Here is a 21222-nt window from a genome sequence, read left to right on the forward strand (position 1 = left end):
AGGGTTGCCAAGCATCTTATTTACTTACAGAACCAGGTCCTTTTCTACTTACAAATAATCCACTTAGAGATTACATCCTCCCTTCCCTGTTACCATAACAACAGGTAGGGGTGGGGAGAATAATTGCAGAGGATGCTATTCTGTCCCCATTACCCCTCAGGCCGCTTCTTATTGTAATTTTGGACCTTGGAACCCTGTAGGACATACATGAAGCCTGCCATCCTCTCTGCTCCTCCTGCAAAGTCATAATGCTCCAAGGATTAGGGTGACACCTATCCTGAAAAAGTCCAACATGGGGAATCTAATATAGGAAAGGCAAGAATGAACTAGGGCCCAAGATCAGAACTGCTCCAAAGGAAACTCTGGGATGATGTATCTAATGACTACAGTTGGGCACTAAATATATCTAAGTCTCCCAGAAAATAAAAGAAGACAATTTAGATCATGTATGTATTATGTGGTAGATTACTGCATCAAGCAAAGTTTTCTCAGTGAAAGAAACATATTGGCTGGGTGCGGTGGCTCACACCTATAAACCCAGCACTTTGGGAGGCCAACTGGGGCAGATCACATGAGGTCAGGAGTTCAAGACCAGCCTAGCCAACATGGCAAAACCCCATCTGTACTAAAAATACAAAAATTAGCCGGGTGTGGTGGCATGTGCCTGTAATCCCAGCTACTTGGTTGGCTGAGGCAGGAGAATTGCTGGAAACCGGGAGGCGGAGGTTGCAGTAAGCTAAGATTAAGCCCCTGTACTCCAGCCTGGGCAACACAGCAAGACTCTGTCTCAAAATAAAGAAAGAAAGAAACGTATTATGAGGGCTCTTAAATACTAGAAAACATTTTTAACTGTAATACTACAAAAGATATCAAAACCTAGTTCAATATGAAAATTCCTCCAAATGCAATTACTGTAATCCAACAGGAAAAAAATTTTTCTACTTTAATTTTTTAAATTAAAAAAAAAAAAACAAAAACCCATGGCATTATGGCATATAAATGTTCAAGGATCAAAAACATCCTACTCATCCATTCAGGCAATTAAAGTTGCTGCTATATAACATTTTCAAGTGATTTGCTGTTAGTAGCAATAATGAAAGCCTTACCCTGTTGGGCTGGAGTCTCGGCCGGCTGAGAGGCTGCCTGCAAGCCTGGCTCAGAAGCAGAAGAGTCTCCCAGCACAGAGTTTAGAGGAGTCTCAACAGAGGCAGGGGCAGCTGCAGAGGGAGAAGGGAGAACACTAGGCTTGGATGAGGGAGTTGAGGCAATAGGGGTGCTTGGAGGAGGAGAAGCTTGAGATCCACAGTGTGACAGTGATGCGAGGGAAGGCAGTGGAGGCGGCGGCGGAGGAGCTGCTGGCCCTGAGGTAGGCGGTGGAGACACTGGATATGTTACAGAGTCAACCAGCCCATTGGGTGCTGTCGGTGATGGAGGCATTTGGGGCACAGGAGAAGAAACACAAACAGGGAGGACAGGCCTTGGACCAGTAGCTTTGCCTGGGGGGCTGCTAATCATTATTGGAGGAGATGGAGGGAGGGGCGAAAAATTGGAAGTAGACCAGGCACAGGGCTTCGTAGCTGGAGGCTGAGAAGAGGGTGTGTTCACAGGAGAAGAAGGTCGAGAGTTTTTGTTCAGAGGACGAGGAACTGTAGCGTAATGGGGAAGAACAGGGTGGAAGGCTGAACCTAAAGATGTTGCAAAACGTGTCGCTGAGTGTCGCAGTGGTGGTGTAGGGGGTGTGGAAGTAGGTGGCAAAGCAGTCACTACAGCATAATCAGGAGTGGCATCTGACACTGGAGCTGAGATGACTTTAGCGTATGATGGAGGAGGTGCTGAAGGAGGCTGGCAACTGGAATACTCAGGAAGTGGAGCATTATACAGGGAGCTGTCTGAAGATGGAGCTGGACAGAAGGTGGAAAGCAGCAGCAAAAGACAGGATAAAAAAGGAGAGAGAAAAAGGGAGCTAGTGAAGCCACAAAACCAGCATTCAGACACAATGTATAAATGTAGACTACAGTTAGTACCAGAGAATTAGGCACAAATGCAAATAACTATCTTCACCCAAGAATATTTTAACTTGTAAATACATTTTGAGATTCAGAAGAGTATAAGTTTCCTTTTTATCTAATAAGTGGATTAATAAATTTAACTGACTAATTTATCCTTTACAAGAAAAAGCTAGTATTAATCTTAATTTTTAATATTTAGTCCACAAGAAAAAGGACATTAAAATCACATGAATAGGACCATAAACAGAAGAATAAATTTAGTTGTTTTTTTAAAACAACAAATAGCAAAACTAGTAAAACTGGCAAAACATTTAATACAAAGTGTGAGAAACTTCCTATTTGATGCTTATTTGTGGGAAAGTTTTGTTTTGTTGGCCATAACTCCAGAAAATAATTAGGTAGCTAAAAATATATAAATTAACTTAAACAATAAACCAACCAACCACTATTTAATCAACCCACATTGAGACTTTTTATATAGGCCATAAGGAATATTCTTAAATCCTATAATGAATGTTAATTTTAATAAATGTTAAAATATCTCAAACTTTCAGCCATATCTTAAACCTTTTGTCTTTCAGTAACATCAGATTTCATAATTTTCACTAATTTTTCGTAATACTAGAAAGCATACTTAAATAACTGGTCAGTTTTAGCGAATATTTTTCACCTACTAATTCTTCCTTCAAAAACTTTCGAATGCAATCAAGCAAATTTCTTGCTGAATGGTACTATAGCCTATAGTATTTGAGACAATTTATGTGATCTCATGTGGGAAATATATTTGAAGTTCATCCAGTATAAAAAATTTCCCATAAAAACACACTTACACTTTATAGCCAATTTATAGGGAGTTAGAATTAGAATGGCAGAATAAAAATTTCCAAGAGCTTTAAGTCTCCAAGCAATAAAAGCAATATAGAAACAAAAAGAAATTGTTAAAGTAGTAATTGCTGCATATTTTTCATAATTTCAAATTGTATGGCTTCATCCCAAGCATCTCAAATGTGAAATATTTTAACACATGACTGCACAAGAGACATCATCCAAGCTCAGATACAAGAACACAGAAGGGTTTGTAAACTTCTTACCAGCATTTGATATTCTGCGCTCTCTCTCCCATTCCAGCTGTTCCCTTTCTAACTGTTCTTGTCGCTCCCTTTCTTGCCTCTCCCGTTCCAGTCTCTCCAGCCTCTCTCGTTCTTGTCTTTCTTGCCTCTCCCGATCCAGGCGTTCCTGCCGCTCCAGGCGTTCCTGCCGTTCCCGTTCTTGTCTCTCTCTCTCTAGCTGTTCTTGTTCCAGTCGCTCCCTCTCCAGCCTTTCCCTTTCTAACCTCTCTCTCTCCAACCTCTCCCTTTCCATTCTTTCTCTCTCCAGCCTTTCCCGCTCCAGCTCCTTTTGTCGTTGCTGTTCTTGTAGTTGTCTGAAAAAAAAAAAAAAAAAAGGTAAAAACATGCATCTATAGATAATCATCATGAAAAGTAATTCTTTTCAGCTATGTAAATTATTTTTGAGTCAAATAAAAGCAATGTAGAGCATCCAATCAACATCTCTCTTCCACATAACGGCCACCTTGGATAGAGATGACTTATGTTTCATACAAATAAAAAACATTTCTCCTATTGGCATCATAGGAGCTGAATGCTTCAGCATATTACACTAACATTTCATTTTATTCTGTACTTTTCGTGAGTACTGTTGCAAGTAAATGAATTTTCCAAATAACTCAACATACCACTTTAATGACCAAGTCATTATTTTAATCATTTAATGAAAAAAATTTGTAAAGTTGTAATATCCTTCCTAACATCAAATTTAATTGTACAAATAATAATTATCATTTCAGAAAAAACAATGGCTGGCTACAGCAATAGTTCAATAAATGTTTACTGAACAGGCCAGGTGTGGTGGCTCACACCTGTAATCCCAGTACTTTGGGAGGCTGAGGCGGGTGGATCTCTTGAGGTTAGGAGTTCAAGACCAGCCTGGCCAACATAGTGAAACCCCATCTGTACCAAAAATATAAAAAATTAGCCAGGTGTGGTAGCGTGCACCTGTAATCCCAGCTACTTGGGAGGCTGAGGCAGGAGAATCTCTTGAACCTAGGAGGCAGAGGCTGCAGTGAGCCGAGATCACGCCACTGCACTCCAGGCTGAGTGACACAGCAAGACTCCGTCTCAAAAGCAACAACAACAAAAATGTACTGAATGAAAAAGAGACAAGAAAGAAGAAATAAACTTTAAATGATTTGAAATCTCATACCCAGAGGCAACTACCACCAACATTTTGGGTGTGTATGTCTCTCTCTCTCTATATGTGTGTGTATACATACATATACATCTATATAACATATAGATGATATAAAAACATGTATGTATATATGTATATAATGTGTATACATAGGCATATACGTATACATAACATACATACGTGTTATGTATACATACACATAAATAACATACACATATATACATGTCATATAGGTATGTATACACATATATAGACACACATCTATACACATATACCTATATAGACACACACACACACCTATATACCTTTAGGCTTTCCCTCATGTAAAAATACACACATAAACTTTAAAAACCAAATAAAATATAATCATTTCCTGCTACTGTGAAATCCGCTTTTTTTCCTCCTACTTAATATATTGTGAAAGTTGGTCTGGGTGAGGTGGCTCAGGCCTGTTATCCTAGCACTTTGGGAGGCTGAGGTAGGAGGAGTGCTTGAAACCAAGAGGTCAAGATGGGCCTGGGCAATGAAGTAAGACCTATCTCTACAATAAATTTTAAAATCAGCCAGGCATGGTGGTATGCACCTATATTCCCAGTTACTTGGGAGGCTGAGGGAGAAGGATTCCTTAGGCCCAAGAGTCTGAGGCTACAGTAAGCTAAGATTACATCATCACACATCAGCCCAGGCAACAGAACGAGACTTTATCTCCAAAAACAGTGAGAGAAGAAAGGAGGAAGGGAAGAAGGAAGAAAAAGAAGGGAAGGAAGGGAGAAAGGAAGGAGACATAAGCTAGTGAAATTGAGGATATCTAGGATGAGAACCTGCCTGTGTGTACAACTCTGGCTGGCCACACACACACACACACACACACACACACACACACACACTCTTATCCTAAGGCGTTTAGTTCAGTATCTGTATTTTCCATGAATGCATAATAGTCAATTGTTTAGCTGTTCACAGTCTAAGCAGTCTCCTATAGTAGGATATTAAGTTATCCTAATACTGTTACGAATACTGTCATAACATTTATCTTCATCTTTGAATCTTTCTCTGTTTCTATAGGATCAATAAAGGCACAAATTTTGCTAGGTGAAAAGGTATGAATTTCTTAAGATTTTTGACACCTGGTTCCAAATTGTCATTAGGAAAAGTTGCATCAATTAACTTTCCCTAAAAAAAGTTATCTTTGCCAGGCACGGTGGCTCATGCCTGTTAACCCAGCATTTTGGGAGGCTGAGGCAGGTGGATCACCCGAGGTCAGGAGTTTGAGACTAGCCTGGCCAACATGGTAAAACCCTGTCTCTACTAAAAATACAAAAATTAGCCGGGCATGGTGGTAAGTGCCTGTAATCCCAGCTACTTGGGAGGCCGAGGTGGGAGAATCACTTAAACATGGGGGATGGAGATGGCACTGAGGTGAGATCCTGCCCCTGTACCCCAGCCTGGGTGACAAGAGTGAGACCCTGTCTCAAAAAAAAAAAGTTATCTTTATCTTGTACACATACATATTTACACGTATATATTTCATAGCACTGTGGGGAAGATTAAATGAAGTTATACCTAAAAAGCTCTTTAAGAAGTACTTGAAACATAAGAACACTCAGTGTGGGCTGTAACAATTATTATTATTTGGAAATTTCAAATTGGGACTTTTTCTGGACTGGCTAACTGGGCGAGTTCTGGTTAGAGACAAAGCTAAATGACAGCACATGCATGCCATCCTTTGTTCATTCCAGCGGTATCAACACACCAGTAAGATCTTTCCAAAAAGCTCTCTCCTTCATGTTTCCTAAGCTGGCTATACAACAAAGGAAAAGGCCCACTGACAAATACATCAACCCCACTCCTCTCACAAAACACACAGCCTCTCCTGGATATTATCACCACACTTAACAAGGACTGCAAGAGAAAAACGTAAGAAACTGAGTTTACTTATGAGTATTTACTTATGAGTAGTTGTTTGAGTACTGACTACTAATAAAATCAGATTTTCAGGATCTATAACTGACCTCATTATGTTATTTGGTAAATCACCAGCTGCCAAAGTTTTTGAGGGATAACGATATCCCTGCAGGGATGAGGGGAAGAAATTAGATGTTTTCAAAAGAATGTTTTTAATAATAAACAGAGAAAAGTCAGGGTTGGTGGTGGTGGTTGTTTTTCTAATAATCTGCAGCTAATAAACTCAGCTGGAGCTTGTATTAAATTTCAAATGTTCGACACATATCAAAAAATATGGGCCATTTTAAATATAATGCTCTAAGCAATCTGTTGGGACCAAACTGCAGAAGATACACCCATATTATTCTAATTAGAATATATTTAAATATAGAAGCTATATTTGAGTAAAATATTAAAAGTAAAATATTTAACTCAAAAGCACGGGAGCTGTCCCAAGAAATCTATGACGAAAAGATTCAAGTTTTTAGATCTTTGTACATTTCTGTGTTACTTCTTCTATTTTTATCAAAATAACATAAATAGTTTTTAAAGTTTATAACAAAACTAGTCATACACTGCCCCAACTCTCCCACCTGTTTCCTACTCTTGTAACTGGTTTCTTACATTTTAGCTTTCATTATTTACTTTCTAAGAGGAAGATGCCTTCCACCACTCCCTCACCACTCATGCTTCTCCCAATATAGAAAACAGTGATCTGGGGTTTAAATCAATATCCAGGATTTACATTATTAACATGATAATGTAAATACTGCTCACAGCCGAATCACATAGTATTCTTTGACCACATTTCATTTATCATTCAAGTTCTTAGTCGTGGGTTTTTTTTTAACCACCAAGTTAATGGTTGTTTCTCTAGGCAATACAATTATTTTGATGCATACAAAAAGCTTAAATCACAAGGAGAAGGCCAGGCATGGGTGAGGTAAATCTGAAATAATTACTGAATAACAGCATTTACAACTAGGGTGTACTGACTTAAGAAATTTGTTCCACATGTCATCATGTTCCAGGGTTTTCAGGCTATAAAATATAAGGAGTGTCTACTGACATAGGGAAAGAGCACAATGCTGGAGAATACTTCTAAGTTCACAGACAGATGATTCAAGCAGGCAATTCATATAGCTGTAGGAGATTCTATTTTCTTGTTCTGAAGGTACGAAAAGAAAGTGTTGAACACTTTAAGCTAATTTTTAGCCTGCCTGCTGAAAAGATGCCCATCTAAATGTATTTCCCAAAATAGTGATTCAAGCAGAAAATCTCTGGCTTCTGAATCTTGTATGGCATGAATAATTCCCACCTAAATTGGATGCTTTATAAATTTGACTCTCATGTTTTGACCTCTAAAGCAAGACATTTATGTAGCTTTCTAGGAGGAGTTTCCAAATTTATAAACTTTGCTTTGGCTCAAAATTATCACTGCCAATTCACATACTGGAAATGCGCGTGGCTCCTCTTCCTAGAGTTCTCTCTCCAACTGTTTTCTTCTGTCATTAATAGAATCATCTCAGGATGGTATCCAAGATCGGATACCAAAAGAACTAGTGCCTTAATTCTGAACCATGGTAAACAGACTTTAATTTTTCTTTTAAGCTAGGATACATTCTACAATCATCTGGAAGTTTCTGAGAATATAAATTGTTTTCAGAAACAATTATGGTGCAAATAACCAGTATTAATTTTTAAGCATTAAAAAAATACCAGACACAGTTCCTCCCACCCCTGAATATCTATTTCTCTCCCAAATATCTATCCTCAAATGTAAATAGATGCACAAAGCACCAGCCAGCATTGAGATTAATAGCTTCTTAAATATATATTCAAATATCTATTTCGTTTATGTTGACTCAAAGACTTATTACCTGAAGCAAGTAAAAAGCAAATAACAACATTTCAAAATACATTTCACCCAGCTTTACCTATAATGAATAGTGATAGGCAAATAAGAGTGGTTTCAATTTTAACAAAATGAAGTAGGAGCAGTCTAGGAAAAATATTCTGAGTTGATAACATTTAATAACACTGTTATTATTGACATTTATCAGAAAATAAATCTACACACATATCTGATTGTATAACATGGGCATTTCACTTCGCTATCAGTAAATAAATTAAAAATGGATAAAATGTAATAATATAGCCAAATTTTAATATTACAAAGCCCTGAGACAAGAGCAGAAACTCACAAGAGAAGGCGGTCAACTTTTGGTCCATCCTGCCTCTGAAGGCCAATCGGAGGGCTGTACACTCTCATTGCTCCAACTGCTCAGTTCTGTGCCGTGATTATCATTCCCCTTTTATAACTTTCAGGTGGTACTGGTGATTTGTGAATTATTTATAGATATTAACCATATTAAGGTTCTATGTGGAGACTAACATAGGACTGACTCATGTTTCTTAGAATATGTTTTCTCATCATGGCCAAGGAAGCCAAATATTAATTATATGAGTAGGAACCAAAAACTATTTAATAAATGATATAATAATAAAGGGTATTGGACTAATAAAATGAACACTCAAAGTAAACATTTGGTTTATTAACTCTACATTGATTAAAAATAAAAAATTAAACAATAGTAATATGTAACTTAAAAACCCAAATTATAAGGCTTATAACAAAACAGTAATCCTCTTACTAATCCTCACCACTTATGATTTTGCTCCCCAGAAGCAATTATTTTCAATACTCTGGTACTTATCACAGTAATTCATTTAGAACTATTACTTCTTGATTTTTCATATTAAAATTTAGATGTTATCTACTGACTTCCTGTTATATAAATAATTCCTACATCTCTAACTCCCCAAAACTTTTTCTTCTCCATTTTCCCAATAAACTCCTAACACCACTTTGGATACATCAAGATTCATGTATCATGTAATTTACTGCTGATCACATTTACTTTCTAGAACAATTACTTTCTTACTCTGGTGCTAAAAAGTAGTACTTTGTTTCATTTGATTCTTTTTCTATATACCTATCCCTACTTCACCCCACACTCTCCATTAGAACTGTACTCCCTATCCACATGGTCCACATAGCAGAAGACCCATGATCAGGTTTTTCTGTTCTTTTGTTTTGCTTTTCATCCGCTGGGAGTCTTAAGCCCCACTGGGAGCTGTAAGCCCTCCTGACACCAACCGGATGGGCTGCTCCCTAGGTCTTGCTTTCACCTTAGTTGTGCTGGGAATTGCTTATTTCTTTCCTAAGTTGGATTCCTTATCTCCTCGATGCTCTCGTGGGTTCATCATTCTTGCTTTACTCCCTCATCTTAACAGAACACATCTTCCAATAGCTTCTTAGGAAGCTGTGCAGAAGAGGAGGTTTTAGATGGGAAAGAAATTCTCTCAGGATTTTGAAGCTCCCCTATCTTGTCGCTCCCACCACCCCTTACCAAGCATTTGAAATCTTATTTATTCTAGGACAGCATTCTAAAATTCCATAGTGAGAAGCGTTGGTGGGAAGTCTTTTTGTTTTTCCCACTTGGTGGGCTGGACACTTGGCGAGATTTTCTGAACTAGACGAGAAGCTAGCAAACTGTATACAGCCCTAGGGCCAAATCTGGCTACATCCATTTATTTCCATTTTGTCTATGGCAAGCTATGAAGGAAGAGTCTAGCAAATGACACAGATGGGCCACAAAGGCTAAAATGTTTCCTATCTCACCCTTCACAGAAAAAGTCTGCAGGCCTTTGATCTAGATGATCAAGTCAATGAATTCCAGTAAATTTTCTGATTTATTTGCAGATTCAATTTCTTCATGTTTTTTTTCTCCTCCCCACTCCCCCAGAACTCCTCTATTATTTGGATGCTGGATCTTCTAATCTGAACTTCTTACTTTACTTTCTTTCTCATATGCCACCTCTTTGTTTTATAACTACTTTCAGAGAATAAATCCCTCAACCTTAGTTCTCAAAACTTCTACTTCTTTTCTTTTTTCCCCAGCTTCCACGAGTGAGTGTTCGTGGAAAGGGACCCAAACATGGAGTCTTCTATTTCTTTTTTTGAGATGGAATCTCGCTCTGTCACCCAGGCAGGACTGCAATGGCCTGATCTCAGATCACTGCAACCTCCGCCTCCCCAGTTCAAGCGATTCTTCTGCCTCAGCCTCTCAAGTAGCTGGAACTACAGGTGTATACCACCATGCCTGGCTAATTTTTGTATTTTTAGTAGAGACGGTTTCACCATGTTGGCCAGGCTGGTCTCGAACTCCAGGCCGACCGTATATGATCTGATTCCCTTGGCCTCCCAAAGTGCTGGGATTACAGGTATGAGCCACCGCACCCGGCCCTATTTCTTTAAAAAAAAAAAAAAAAAAAAAAAAAAAAAATTAAGGTGGTTTTAAAAAAAAAAGTTTCCAAGTTTACTTCCTTGTTCTCTGAATGATCCCTTTAAAATAACTTGCAATTTTTATTTCATCAATGAAATGTATTCTCTTAGCTCTCTAAAGCTATTGCAGTATATGTCATCCAATTTCAACTCTTTGTTTTGATCTTTCTTTTACAGAAGTTGTCCTCAAAGGTTTGATGACCCTTGGCTGTCTGTTCATATTTATAAGTAGTAGCACCAAAGTTGATCAGAGGCCCTTAAGTAAATGAGCTTCACTGGCAAGGACCTTGAGCGTCAACACCTCTGTCTTCTCTTGACCATGGCAATTTTCCCAAAGAGGAATCTGTTTCTTTCTGGGCTCTACCCGTCTGGCTGCCAGTGTCTAGGAGCTGAGCAAGGGAAAGAAACCAAGTTGGCCAACTTTCACCTAATCCCTCTTTTCATTTGGCACCTTACCCACATCCTCACAGCTGTGAATTTATAATGCAAATTGATAATGTTTCTCATTATATGTTCCAGTAACAGCATAGAAGAAGGCCAGTTAAACAGCCAAAGTTAACAGGACAATTTCACTCAGCTTATGAAATACAAAGTTGGCCTGAAGGTATTTTATTGTGCCTCTGAAGATTAAATCAAGTTTTAAAAAATGACTTTTATATAAATAATCACATGAAATAAATTTTAGAAATAAAATTTCTACTGGGAAGCAACCTTCACACTAGACTGTGCTATACATCCTTTCCCGCTGTTTGCTAGCCTACACAACCAGATCCAGCCATGCACTACTGTCAGCTGAGAGAAAGTGAAAACCAGTACTAAGTGTCTATATAAATATTCAGATATTTTAGAGTTTTGTAGTATCTTTTTCCAAGTATGGCTTAACCATAGGCAAAAACAGATTGTATGGGATATATGTCAAAGAAAAATGACAAGTATCTTTCTCATAATTTGAAATTTACTAAAGTGATAAAAAGCAAGATGCCTCTTTTTAGCATATGACAAATGCAGGAAAAGAGTTTTAAAAAGAAATTTCTTAGCATAGTATATATAAGGCTCTTACAAGGTAGATACAACCTCATCTAACCGTACCATCGGTCCTGGAGGGGAAAAGAAGCAGCGTACTCACACTGCACGCGTGTTTGCATCTCCTTGCCTTTATACGCCTACTCTTTCTTCCTGGAATGCTCTTCCCTTCTATGACTGGAAACTCCTACTTTATTACTTCTTCAGGCACAGCTCAAAGAGCACCTCCTCCATGAACCTCCCACCAACTCCCAAAAAACACAGAAAATCCTAGGCAGCAAAAGAAGAGTGTGTTATCTTAATCAACTCAACAATCTTCCTAGGTAATGCCTTCCCTAGCACCTGGGAAGTCTCTGAAAGGCCATTTACCAGCTGAACATCAATAATTCCTCCTACAAACCATGGGTTTAGAGTAGGGAAAAAAATTAGGCAAAAGTGAAGAAAATTACTACATTAAAGGTCAAACATATATTTCTGTCTTATACCCCAAAACCTGCAGACAAATTAATTCAGTACCAGAAACTTCTTGACTTTTTATTAGAAATTTTATTGAGGTTTCTAATCTCAAAACAGCCCACAATGTTCACTGTGGAGGTAATACTCAAATGTAAAATAAACATTCAGGAAGAAAATACAAAACACTGTGTGATTAAGTTACAGGAATTCAGAAAAGAAGAACATTAGTGTGCCTGGACAAGCATCTACAGAAAATGACAATGTAGAAAGGATATGAGAAGGACATGTCAGAAGAGGTGAATGCCACACACAACACAGAGGGAAAGATGAGTATGGTATACACAGAGACAGTCATGAGTGGCGAAACAGAAACACAGGTGAGTTCCTAAATGCCAGACCAAAGAAATAAACTGGACATGAGGAGAGGTGGCCATAGGAATGCTGAGCAGGGAGATGGCAAGACAGTAGTCTCTGAACTCTTATTCAGGTTGTTAGATTGAGCAGTCCTGTAATCTTCCTCAAAATTCTACTAAAATTCCAGAAACATCATTAAAATACATATAAATAAACCATGACCAAGTAGAAAAATGAAGGTGGTGGTCATTGGTAAGGGCAAATTTATCATCAGATTTCTGGTAGACAGATAGGATAGAAAAGAGTTGAATGTTTAGAATTCTTCCCTAGTCTCCTAGAGACTCTCCTAGAGACTAGTATTCAACATCTCTACTTAGATCTCCAGTAAAAATCCTAGCCTAACAGCCTCAAAATTCATCTCTGACATTCATCCCCTAACAAGACCTGCTCTACGCAGTCTTTCCCAACTGTTAATGGCAACTCTATCCCTCCCACTACCTTAGCCTAAAAACCTCAACCCCTCTTCTTCCCTCATACCCCAGCATACAATCCACCAAGACATATAAGGATCTGACTTCTCACCACCCACTTCTATGACCTGGTGGGAGCCACCATTATCACCTGCCTACTTCACTGCAATAGCCTCTTAACTGGGGTTCTTGCTGAGCTGCTGTCCAACCCTGCACCTGCCTCGAATCGTCTCTCAATAGTCTAGGCTCAACAGAGCAGCCTGATTGATTCTGTTAAAATTTTAAGTTAGATCGTGCCTATGTTTGATACTGTACAATGGTTCTCATTTCTCTCAGAAGAAATGTTAAATTCTTCACAGCAGCCTGTAAGGCCCTGCATGATCTGACCTCCATTACCTTTGACCTTATCTCCCAATACTCTCTTCTACTCCAGCCTCCACGGCCTCCTTGTTTGCCCTTGTACACAGAAGCACCATCTTTCCTTAAGACCTCTTAATAGAATGCACTTGCACAGATATCTGCTTGGTTAATTCCTTCTTTTTATCACAATGAGATCTAACCTGCCCAATCTATTTAAACTCACAAGTGGTGAGACTCATAAGTAATGGATGGAAAAATAAAATAAAATTACAACCAGCAATTCCCTCTGCCTCTCCAAAACATATAATCCTCTTTACTCTGTTTCATTTTTTTCCCCAAAGCACTTATCATCTTCTACTATATGTCATGTTTATTGTCTGATGGGTTTAAGGCTTTTTGTTCCCTCCGCTCCCCCCACCCATCTCAATATAACTTAAGCACTTAGAATAAACAATGCCTGTGACATAAACAAATGGAGCAGCAGAGGCATCTACAACCCAGAACACATCCTGAAGATGGTCAAAGCAGACATGGGAAGAGGAACCTGGGAAGGACCTAACTTGAGGTCAGCAGGTAGAGAGAATGGGAATGAGCAGTGCCACAGTAATCAAGCTGATTAATAAGTACATACACTATCTGAAGAACAGCTGTACCAGCTCCTCCCGCTGTCCTCCCCCAAACCAGCTCAACGGATGGAATCGCATTTACCACAGAAGACTGTTCTCTCAAGAAACTGAACAAGCTGCCTCAGATGAGCTGGGGCTTCCGGTGGAACTTTAAGTAGCTCAGCATTTGTGCGGTTCTGAGGCCTGCCCGCTCCCCATGCTGGTATTCCAAAGGTTAGCCTGTCAGCCTACTTTCTCTGCCCACTTTCAGAGAACTCCCAGTCATGGAGGAATGCTGCCCAATAGAGAATAACTTTGTATTCTACCACTAAACCCCACAGTAATATTTAAAGATCAAAGTGTTATAGAATCAGTCCACATTGTTTCAACGTTTTAGTTAAATTCGTCATGTAAAAACCATAGTAGTCACATAATACTTTATAATTACCAAAGTAAGACTTCTTGAACCATAAAAATATTTGAATTGTTAAGTGTATCTACAATATTTTAAACCTACCATAACTTTTACAGAAAAACAAAAAAAGCAGTTATGAAATTTTATAACATCTCACATCCAGCATAACAAGTATCTGGTAACTTATTAACGATAGTTCCAAAACTTACTAATGTAAGAATAAAAGCTGTGACTCTTAAACAGCTGACAAGACATAATCTACTTTAAACATTAGGATGCTCAGTTTGTCTTCTGCAGCATAAAGAAAAAGTAAAAGAAATAACTTGCAAATTTACCTTCTTTGAATTTCCATTTCTTCTTGAGATGGGCCATTCTGAACTTGGGCAGGTAGCTGTGAGTTTTGTCTAGGCAATGTTGGCCCTACAGAGGGAGAAAATATTACAGATTAACATTATCTTCACATCTAGCTGGATAGAGGAGATAAAATCATGAGAATAACATAAAACCATCACATATTTACAAACGTGTCTTCTTTTTGTCTAGCAAAATAAAATATAAGCTTTATATAACACAGAGCAAATGAAAGATTGCAACATAATACTCTTGTCATCTCCAGAAGGCTTACTTGAAACAAATGGAAAACATCAACAATAAGGAAAAATAAACATTTATATATGAAGAGCTTGAGTAAAACAAGTGTTTGATGAGCATCTGAATAGGCACCTAAGCTTGACATTTTCTAAGACAATGAGACATTCTCTTTGGGGTAATTATTCATGAAGTGGAGAGGGAGAACTTAAATGAGAAATCAGAATTCAAAAACTCACCTAAATAGAACACTGGAAATGAAAAACAGGAGAGAGAGAGAGCATGAGAACCTTATTACTAGACTGAAGTATGCTAAAGCATTTATCAAATTTGCCCAATTTAAGCTGCCATTTTTGTCTAATGGCCTAGCATTTCCATCACTGGTGAAAAAACATTTGCTAAACTTCCACATAGTAATGAACCTACTGAACTGAATTTTTAATGTAACAGGTAATTTTAAGTTTTCATTTAGGGTAAGAAGAAAAACTTGCATTCATACAACATGGTTCTGTCATGAGACACTAATGACCATCCATTCCCACATACCATGTACAATGCAGACCCATTTTTTGCATCTTACATAGAATGCCACTGACTTATGGGGTATCTTAATGTCATTGGATATAAAAATTAAATCTGTCACAAAATGAGATAAATACTGGACCTAATATATAATACCTAGGGTTAAAGTAGAACAATCTTAAAGTCTAATCCAGTAAACATGAAAGTAAAGAAACAGTAGTTATCTTCCACTCTTGGAGAATATATGAGTATTGACATACTATATATATTTGTGAGTTCTAGTGTACCAGCAAATGCTCCTAACAGATATTTTGAAAGATTTGTAGACAACTAGTATTTAAAAGTTACTAAATAAATGCTTCTATGTACTAAAGTAAATTATTGTAATCTATGGGCTAATCGTGCAAAGTATTTTATACTAGTGGAGTAGATTTCACAACTCAAAGTAAAAATTTATTAGGATGTAATTAATGCAGTACTGGTGTATCCCAAGTGTGGAAAAACAGAATTTGATCTGAACTTACCTACTAACTTTTTTCCTCACCTCTTTACAAATGTTTTTAGATTAATCATTTAATTTGTCCTCTAAAGACAAACTGATGACAAGTGCAGTAATATATTTCATTTGATTTCCTAAGAGTCTGCTATTTTGAGAACCAAATAAAGGAAATATAAAAAATATTAATCCCATGTAATTAATAACATAAAACCCAAAACTTTTGAAATTAAATACACACGTAATGTTTGTATAAATGAAAATACATGATTGCTGTCTAGTAAATAGAATTCTTTCCTTGAGAAATTAAAATAATGATGTAAAAACAGACTGTCCTATTAGGCTATACACTAATGTTTAATACTTTACAGGGAAAAGACCTCTCTTCTGGGGACATACAAAGTGGGGGGATAAATCTGAGGTAGCATGAAATATTTGGGGAATGTACTTTATATATCCAAAGTTATGTTTATCCAAAGTACTAAATGTGGGCATTTAGCATGGGCAACTCACAAGACCATTATGGTTTAACTATTTTTTTTAAACAATGTTTACTTGAATATATAGTTGAAAGCCTCAGGCTGCTTAAATAATAAAACAGCTGAATGTCAGTCAGCAGATTAGACTTGGCATCTACCTCAAAGATGAATGCAATTGTACTATTCACACCTAGGATAGGTGTTACATATCAAAGGTAATTTTAATGGATTAGAGGTTTTAATTCAAATATATAAATTCAAAAAAATGTCAAAATTTCAACTCAATCCTATTTAACAGTTTTTTTTTTTTTTTTTTTTTAAAAAAAAAACCTAACAAGTTTAATATAACTCACAAAAGCTGAGAAAAAAAATTTAGCAATTTATAGAACCTGCTTTGGAATTTTTTTTTTTAAAGCTTTTTAAAAGCTTACTAAGCAAATCTATTTAGAAAGGAGATTTTTTAAAATGTGGGTAATATTTTGTGGCTGTTATCATCATTACAAAAATAATTTCTACAGTTTATTCCTGCAGCTGAGAAGAAAAGCTTCAAGGAAGATCCTTTTAAAATGGGGAGAATTTTGATTCTAAAACAATTCTTAACAATTCGTTTCTACATGGTTCTTTGTGATGATAATGGGCTTTTGGTCTCTCCAGACATCCTTTAAATGGGAGGGGTTTGTGCATGTGCAGGGAATCACTCCCCTTGTTATTTTTTCACATCTATATTTAATCTGGTTGTTCTGTTTGTTTCTTCTTCAAATCGTCAGGTTGCAGTAACTAGCACATTGAAATTTATGTGCATTTAAAAATTAATACAAACCTACTACAAATATTAAAAGTTCCAGGTAAATAGAAACTTCAGGTACACAATTACATTTTTCCTTTTTGTCAAACATTCTAATGGGCTATAAAATTGGTAAGTAATACCAAAGGCACCCCACATGACACGAAGCAGGCAAGTTTGTCAGCTGCCACTGTATGTTCTGGAATATAAATATTACTTCACACAGGTCACATTCTCAAGTAAGTATTTGTATTCTCATAAAACGCAAAACAGGTACTTTCATAACCATTTCAGTGGGCAAATGACAATATTTTATGAGCATCATGTGGTGGTGAACAGCCCTTTGGGGAGGGAAAAAGAGGGAAGAACAACCAAGGTTAAGAAACTAGTGAACCTGCTTTGCTCCTTCTATGTTATCATTAAGAACAGCAGCTGTTTGAGAGTTTGTTTTTCCTCTCACAGCCAAAGATAACGGCTGATCTTAATTTGTCCTGACTACAAGAAGAAGGTATATAGCAAAGTTTGTGAGTTACTGTTTGGAACAGAGAAATGTGGCAGTGTCACTGATATAATATCCTATAAATGATGAAAATCGGATCAGGAGACTCTCTAAAATAGGAATTGCATTTCAATCTTGCCTTCAATATTAAGTTTGGTTAAAGCACATTTCACTTAATGTCACATTTTAATTTTCACAAATCTATTTTCACAATTAGCCACAGACTATTTAAAAATACAGGTCTTTTAGTCCTGTTAAAGACAAGTAAGTGTTATTATATACACAATACGATCAAATTTAAACTTAGCAACGTTGTAATTATATTGTTTGCACACAGTTAATTAAAGGTAATAGTTAATGGGGGGAATCTGCTTTTTAACATATTATTCTACAGCTTTAAACATTCACCTTCACTTAGGTCAAATCAACATTTTTCTCTGCAATTGGGTAAAGTATCCATTATTCTACGTATAAACCTCAACATATTAAGTAGAAAGGTATACAACATTGGGTGGGCTTTCAAAATGAGCTAAAGAGAGTCCTAATAACACAAATATCAATAATCACTCACGGCTAGTTCAAAGCTAGCCGGGAAGAACCCCCAGGAGGAGGCAGAAAAATGAGGTAAAAAAGTTATTGATTACACATTTAATCTGCAGTGTTTAATTGTGGGATCTGGGAGGGAGAGGAGGGATTTATGAATAGCCACACATTAGGCTCACTGCTGTAACTGTGTCACCTGAAACAATTCTAAATATAACTTTAAGTGACTAATAAAGACATTAGCCTTTTCTTTCCTTTTTTTAAAAAGAAGTTTACAACATGTACTTCTTTGCCTAAACCAGAAAATACATACATTTTAAAATAATTATCTTCATAGGTAAAGAAACAGTATCGTTAGTATTGAGGAGTAACATTAAAAATTCTGAGTCACATAAAGTACATACACAGAGCGTTAACACTTTATGTAAAATTGGAGCTATACTGTATGTCATTTAATAACTTTCATAAAATAATCTGGCTAGCAAGGTACACATGAGTCAAAAAGGCATATATGAGGTTTCTTTTCAAAGCTCAAATAATTAAAAGTCACTCTTTGAAACTTGGGTTTTTAAAACAGAAAATTTCAGAAACAAATGGAAATAAGAATTTAGACAAGGATATGTATCTATCTGTGTTTACAGACAGATATGTATCCTTAGGTATGTATCTGATTATCTCTAATTTGGAGTGGCTAAGTGACATACCTGGTTTGTCCATGCAAACAATACATACATGTGCACACGTGTGTATGAGAGTGAGAGTGAAAGAAAACACTCAATAAGCCTAAATTCACTCTTAAGCCACAGATATCTAACCTACTGAACAAAGGAGGCTATCAATCAGAAATCAACCTATTAAAGCAAGCATTGGTTTACATCGGCCTCACAACATGCACACCTAAAATTAATTCAAGTTAAGCAAAAGTTCCCTTTGAATAAGGCACATTTACATTCCTCAAATCATATTAAGATGAGCAAAAATTTTTTCCTTAAATCTCAATCAAAAATTTGCTCCCAAACAAAATAATTAAAAACAAAAAATGTACAAACAAACAAAAACCCCTCTCATCTGTGTTGGAAGAGGTGGACAAGAATAGTTTTAAGATCCTAATTCTAACTAAATCCTCACTAACAAGCCAACTCAAAGCTGACCAAATCACCTACATGAACCACAACAAATATCACAACATAAAAACAATAGCTTGCTATATATCCCAAATATCACAAACCAGACTATGGCCTAAGAAAACAAAAGTTATGGAAATGCGCAAGTAGCATGTACCACAGCTTGAAAAAGTAATGTAAACATAATGTTGCTTACCACAGAAAATACATCGCAAATTAGTGCTGTCCTGGGTAGCAGTAACTTTGCTCTGGGCTGCAACAGACACCTTGGTGTTAGAAGCTTTGAAGGACAACGGGGCCATCTGAAGAACTTCATATAAACTAAAAGGTGCTTTGAAATGTTCAAAATGTATTTATACATACGTCCTATCTAGATCCTCATCCTGGAAGCTCTGTAATTCAATAAAACGCATCCTCTTTAACACAGGCTCTTAAAAAAAATTATGCAATCTTTTTTTGTGGAAAAACCCTATAAGCAGCCATAGATCAAATGATGCACTTACAACTTAGTTATATCCTAATTATACGGTTCAAGAGTGCAACCAGCATTTTAGGGTTATATTTTTTTAAAGTCAATGAAGATAAGGTAGAGGAAGTCAAGATCTATGGCCATTAGCATTAATTTCACAAGATCTATCCTCTCATTTAGGAGAACTGAACCTGAAAAAAATTTAGGGGAAGTGCTTAAGATTAACTCATTCCTACTAGTTGAAAAAAGACCAAAGCCATTATAAATGGGCCACTGCAATAAAGAGTTTTATATTCATTGATACAAAATAAGAATATCTACGGTTTGCTAAAAATCAGCTATTTACTACCAATCCACATTTTACTATTTTTTTCAATATATGTGCATATTTGACAAAATGTCTTATTAAAACTGTGTGGTCAGATCAAACAGCCATTTCTTTAGGCTATTTACATTAAATTTTAGCTTAAGTATCAATAAAGTAATTTTTTTTAGGAGAAAAACTCAATGAGAAGGTGATGATCTAAGAAAAGGGGAAGGGCTTATCTGAAATCAAGGTGACAGTCAAAATTGGGATGAGAAAAACAAAAGTAAATTTTTTTTAACTATTACTTTAGTGACATCCAAAACTTTACATCAATAATTTTCTATAAAATCCTAAAGAAATTCTTTTCAGCATGGGAAAGATTTTCTTTTTCCATTGGTATTAACCAAGAAACAATTAGTGGTTAAAATGTACTGGGGCTTAAGAAAGACCACATAAAGGCAAACAAGACAGTGTTTTAGATCTCCCCTAAGACTATATTATTTAAAATATACAACTCATGCTAACTAAAAGTTTAAGAAAAATCAGAAACAAACCAATTTATATTTAAATAACACAAATCTAAAAATGGTAATGTCTTATATGAGAATTTTTCATTTCTAGAAATTAGATTTAACATAATCCAATTAAGTCTTGCTTTGAAAATATTACATCCAGTAGATATTTGCAAACAAAATAAGATTGATAAATGTCACCTTTGCTAAGTATTTCCAACCACCCAATCTATTATTATTATTAAAGCTGCATGCACAATATTTATTTACAGTAATGACATAGAAAGACCACAGGCAGACATATAAAATGTCTACCAAGCTAATGAGATCATTCCATAGGAGATTTAAACAATTTAAAAAATTTTCCATAATTTTAGGTTTAAACTGTTTTTTTAAAAATCTGTCTTACCGATGTTTGCAAATGGCTACTTCTATAATACCTTTATTAAAGAAACATGCCTAGTCTTCAGGTTTTACCCTTCAGTTTCTTTATTCCATATTTAAAAAGAAAAACCATAAGGACAATTTTTAAAACTTACAAGAAAAACCTGAGAAATTATCTCTTCTCTGACAGCAAAGAAACTGCCACATCCCATTACCAATCATGTTGGCAAAAAGTCATCTGACAATTGTCAGAACGCAGGTAAACCATTATTACTGCATAA

General features: G+C 36.4%; 1 protein-coding gene across 12 annotated transcripts in view; it reads right to left on the reverse strand.

The window, feature by feature from the left end:
• ENAH (ENAH actin regulator) overlaps window positions 1-21222 on the reverse strand; it is a 155821-nt gene that overhangs the window by 22177 nt on the left and 112422 nt on the right. For 5 of the 12 annotated variants that reach the window (XM_032289408.1, XM_032289402.1, XM_032289405.1 and 2 more), the window contains exons 4-8: window positions 19466-19522; window positions 15062-15073; window positions 14570-14654; window positions 3101-3432; window positions 1107-1217 (exon numbers count right to left, since the gene is read on the reverse strand). In XM_032289408.1, coding sequence (XP_032145299.1) covers window positions 1107-1217; window positions 3101-3432; window positions 14570-14654; window positions 15062-15073; window positions 19466-19522 — 597 coding nt within the window. The remainder of the gene's footprint in view (window positions 1-1106; window positions 1218-3100; window positions 3433-14569; window positions 14655-15061; window positions 15074-19465; window positions 19523-21222) is intronic. The other 7 variants (XM_032289410.1, XM_032289403.1, XM_032289413.1 and 4 more) reach the window with 5 other exon arrangements.

The sequence above is a fragment of the Sapajus apella genome, unplaced genomic scaffold (assembly GCF_009761245.1).
Source record: "Sapajus apella isolate SASKATOON/1434 unplaced genomic scaffold, GSC_monkey_1.0 scaffold22, whole genome shotgun sequence".
Taxonomy (NCBI): domain Eukaryota; kingdom Metazoa; phylum Chordata; class Mammalia; order Primates; family Cebidae; genus Sapajus; species Sapajus apella.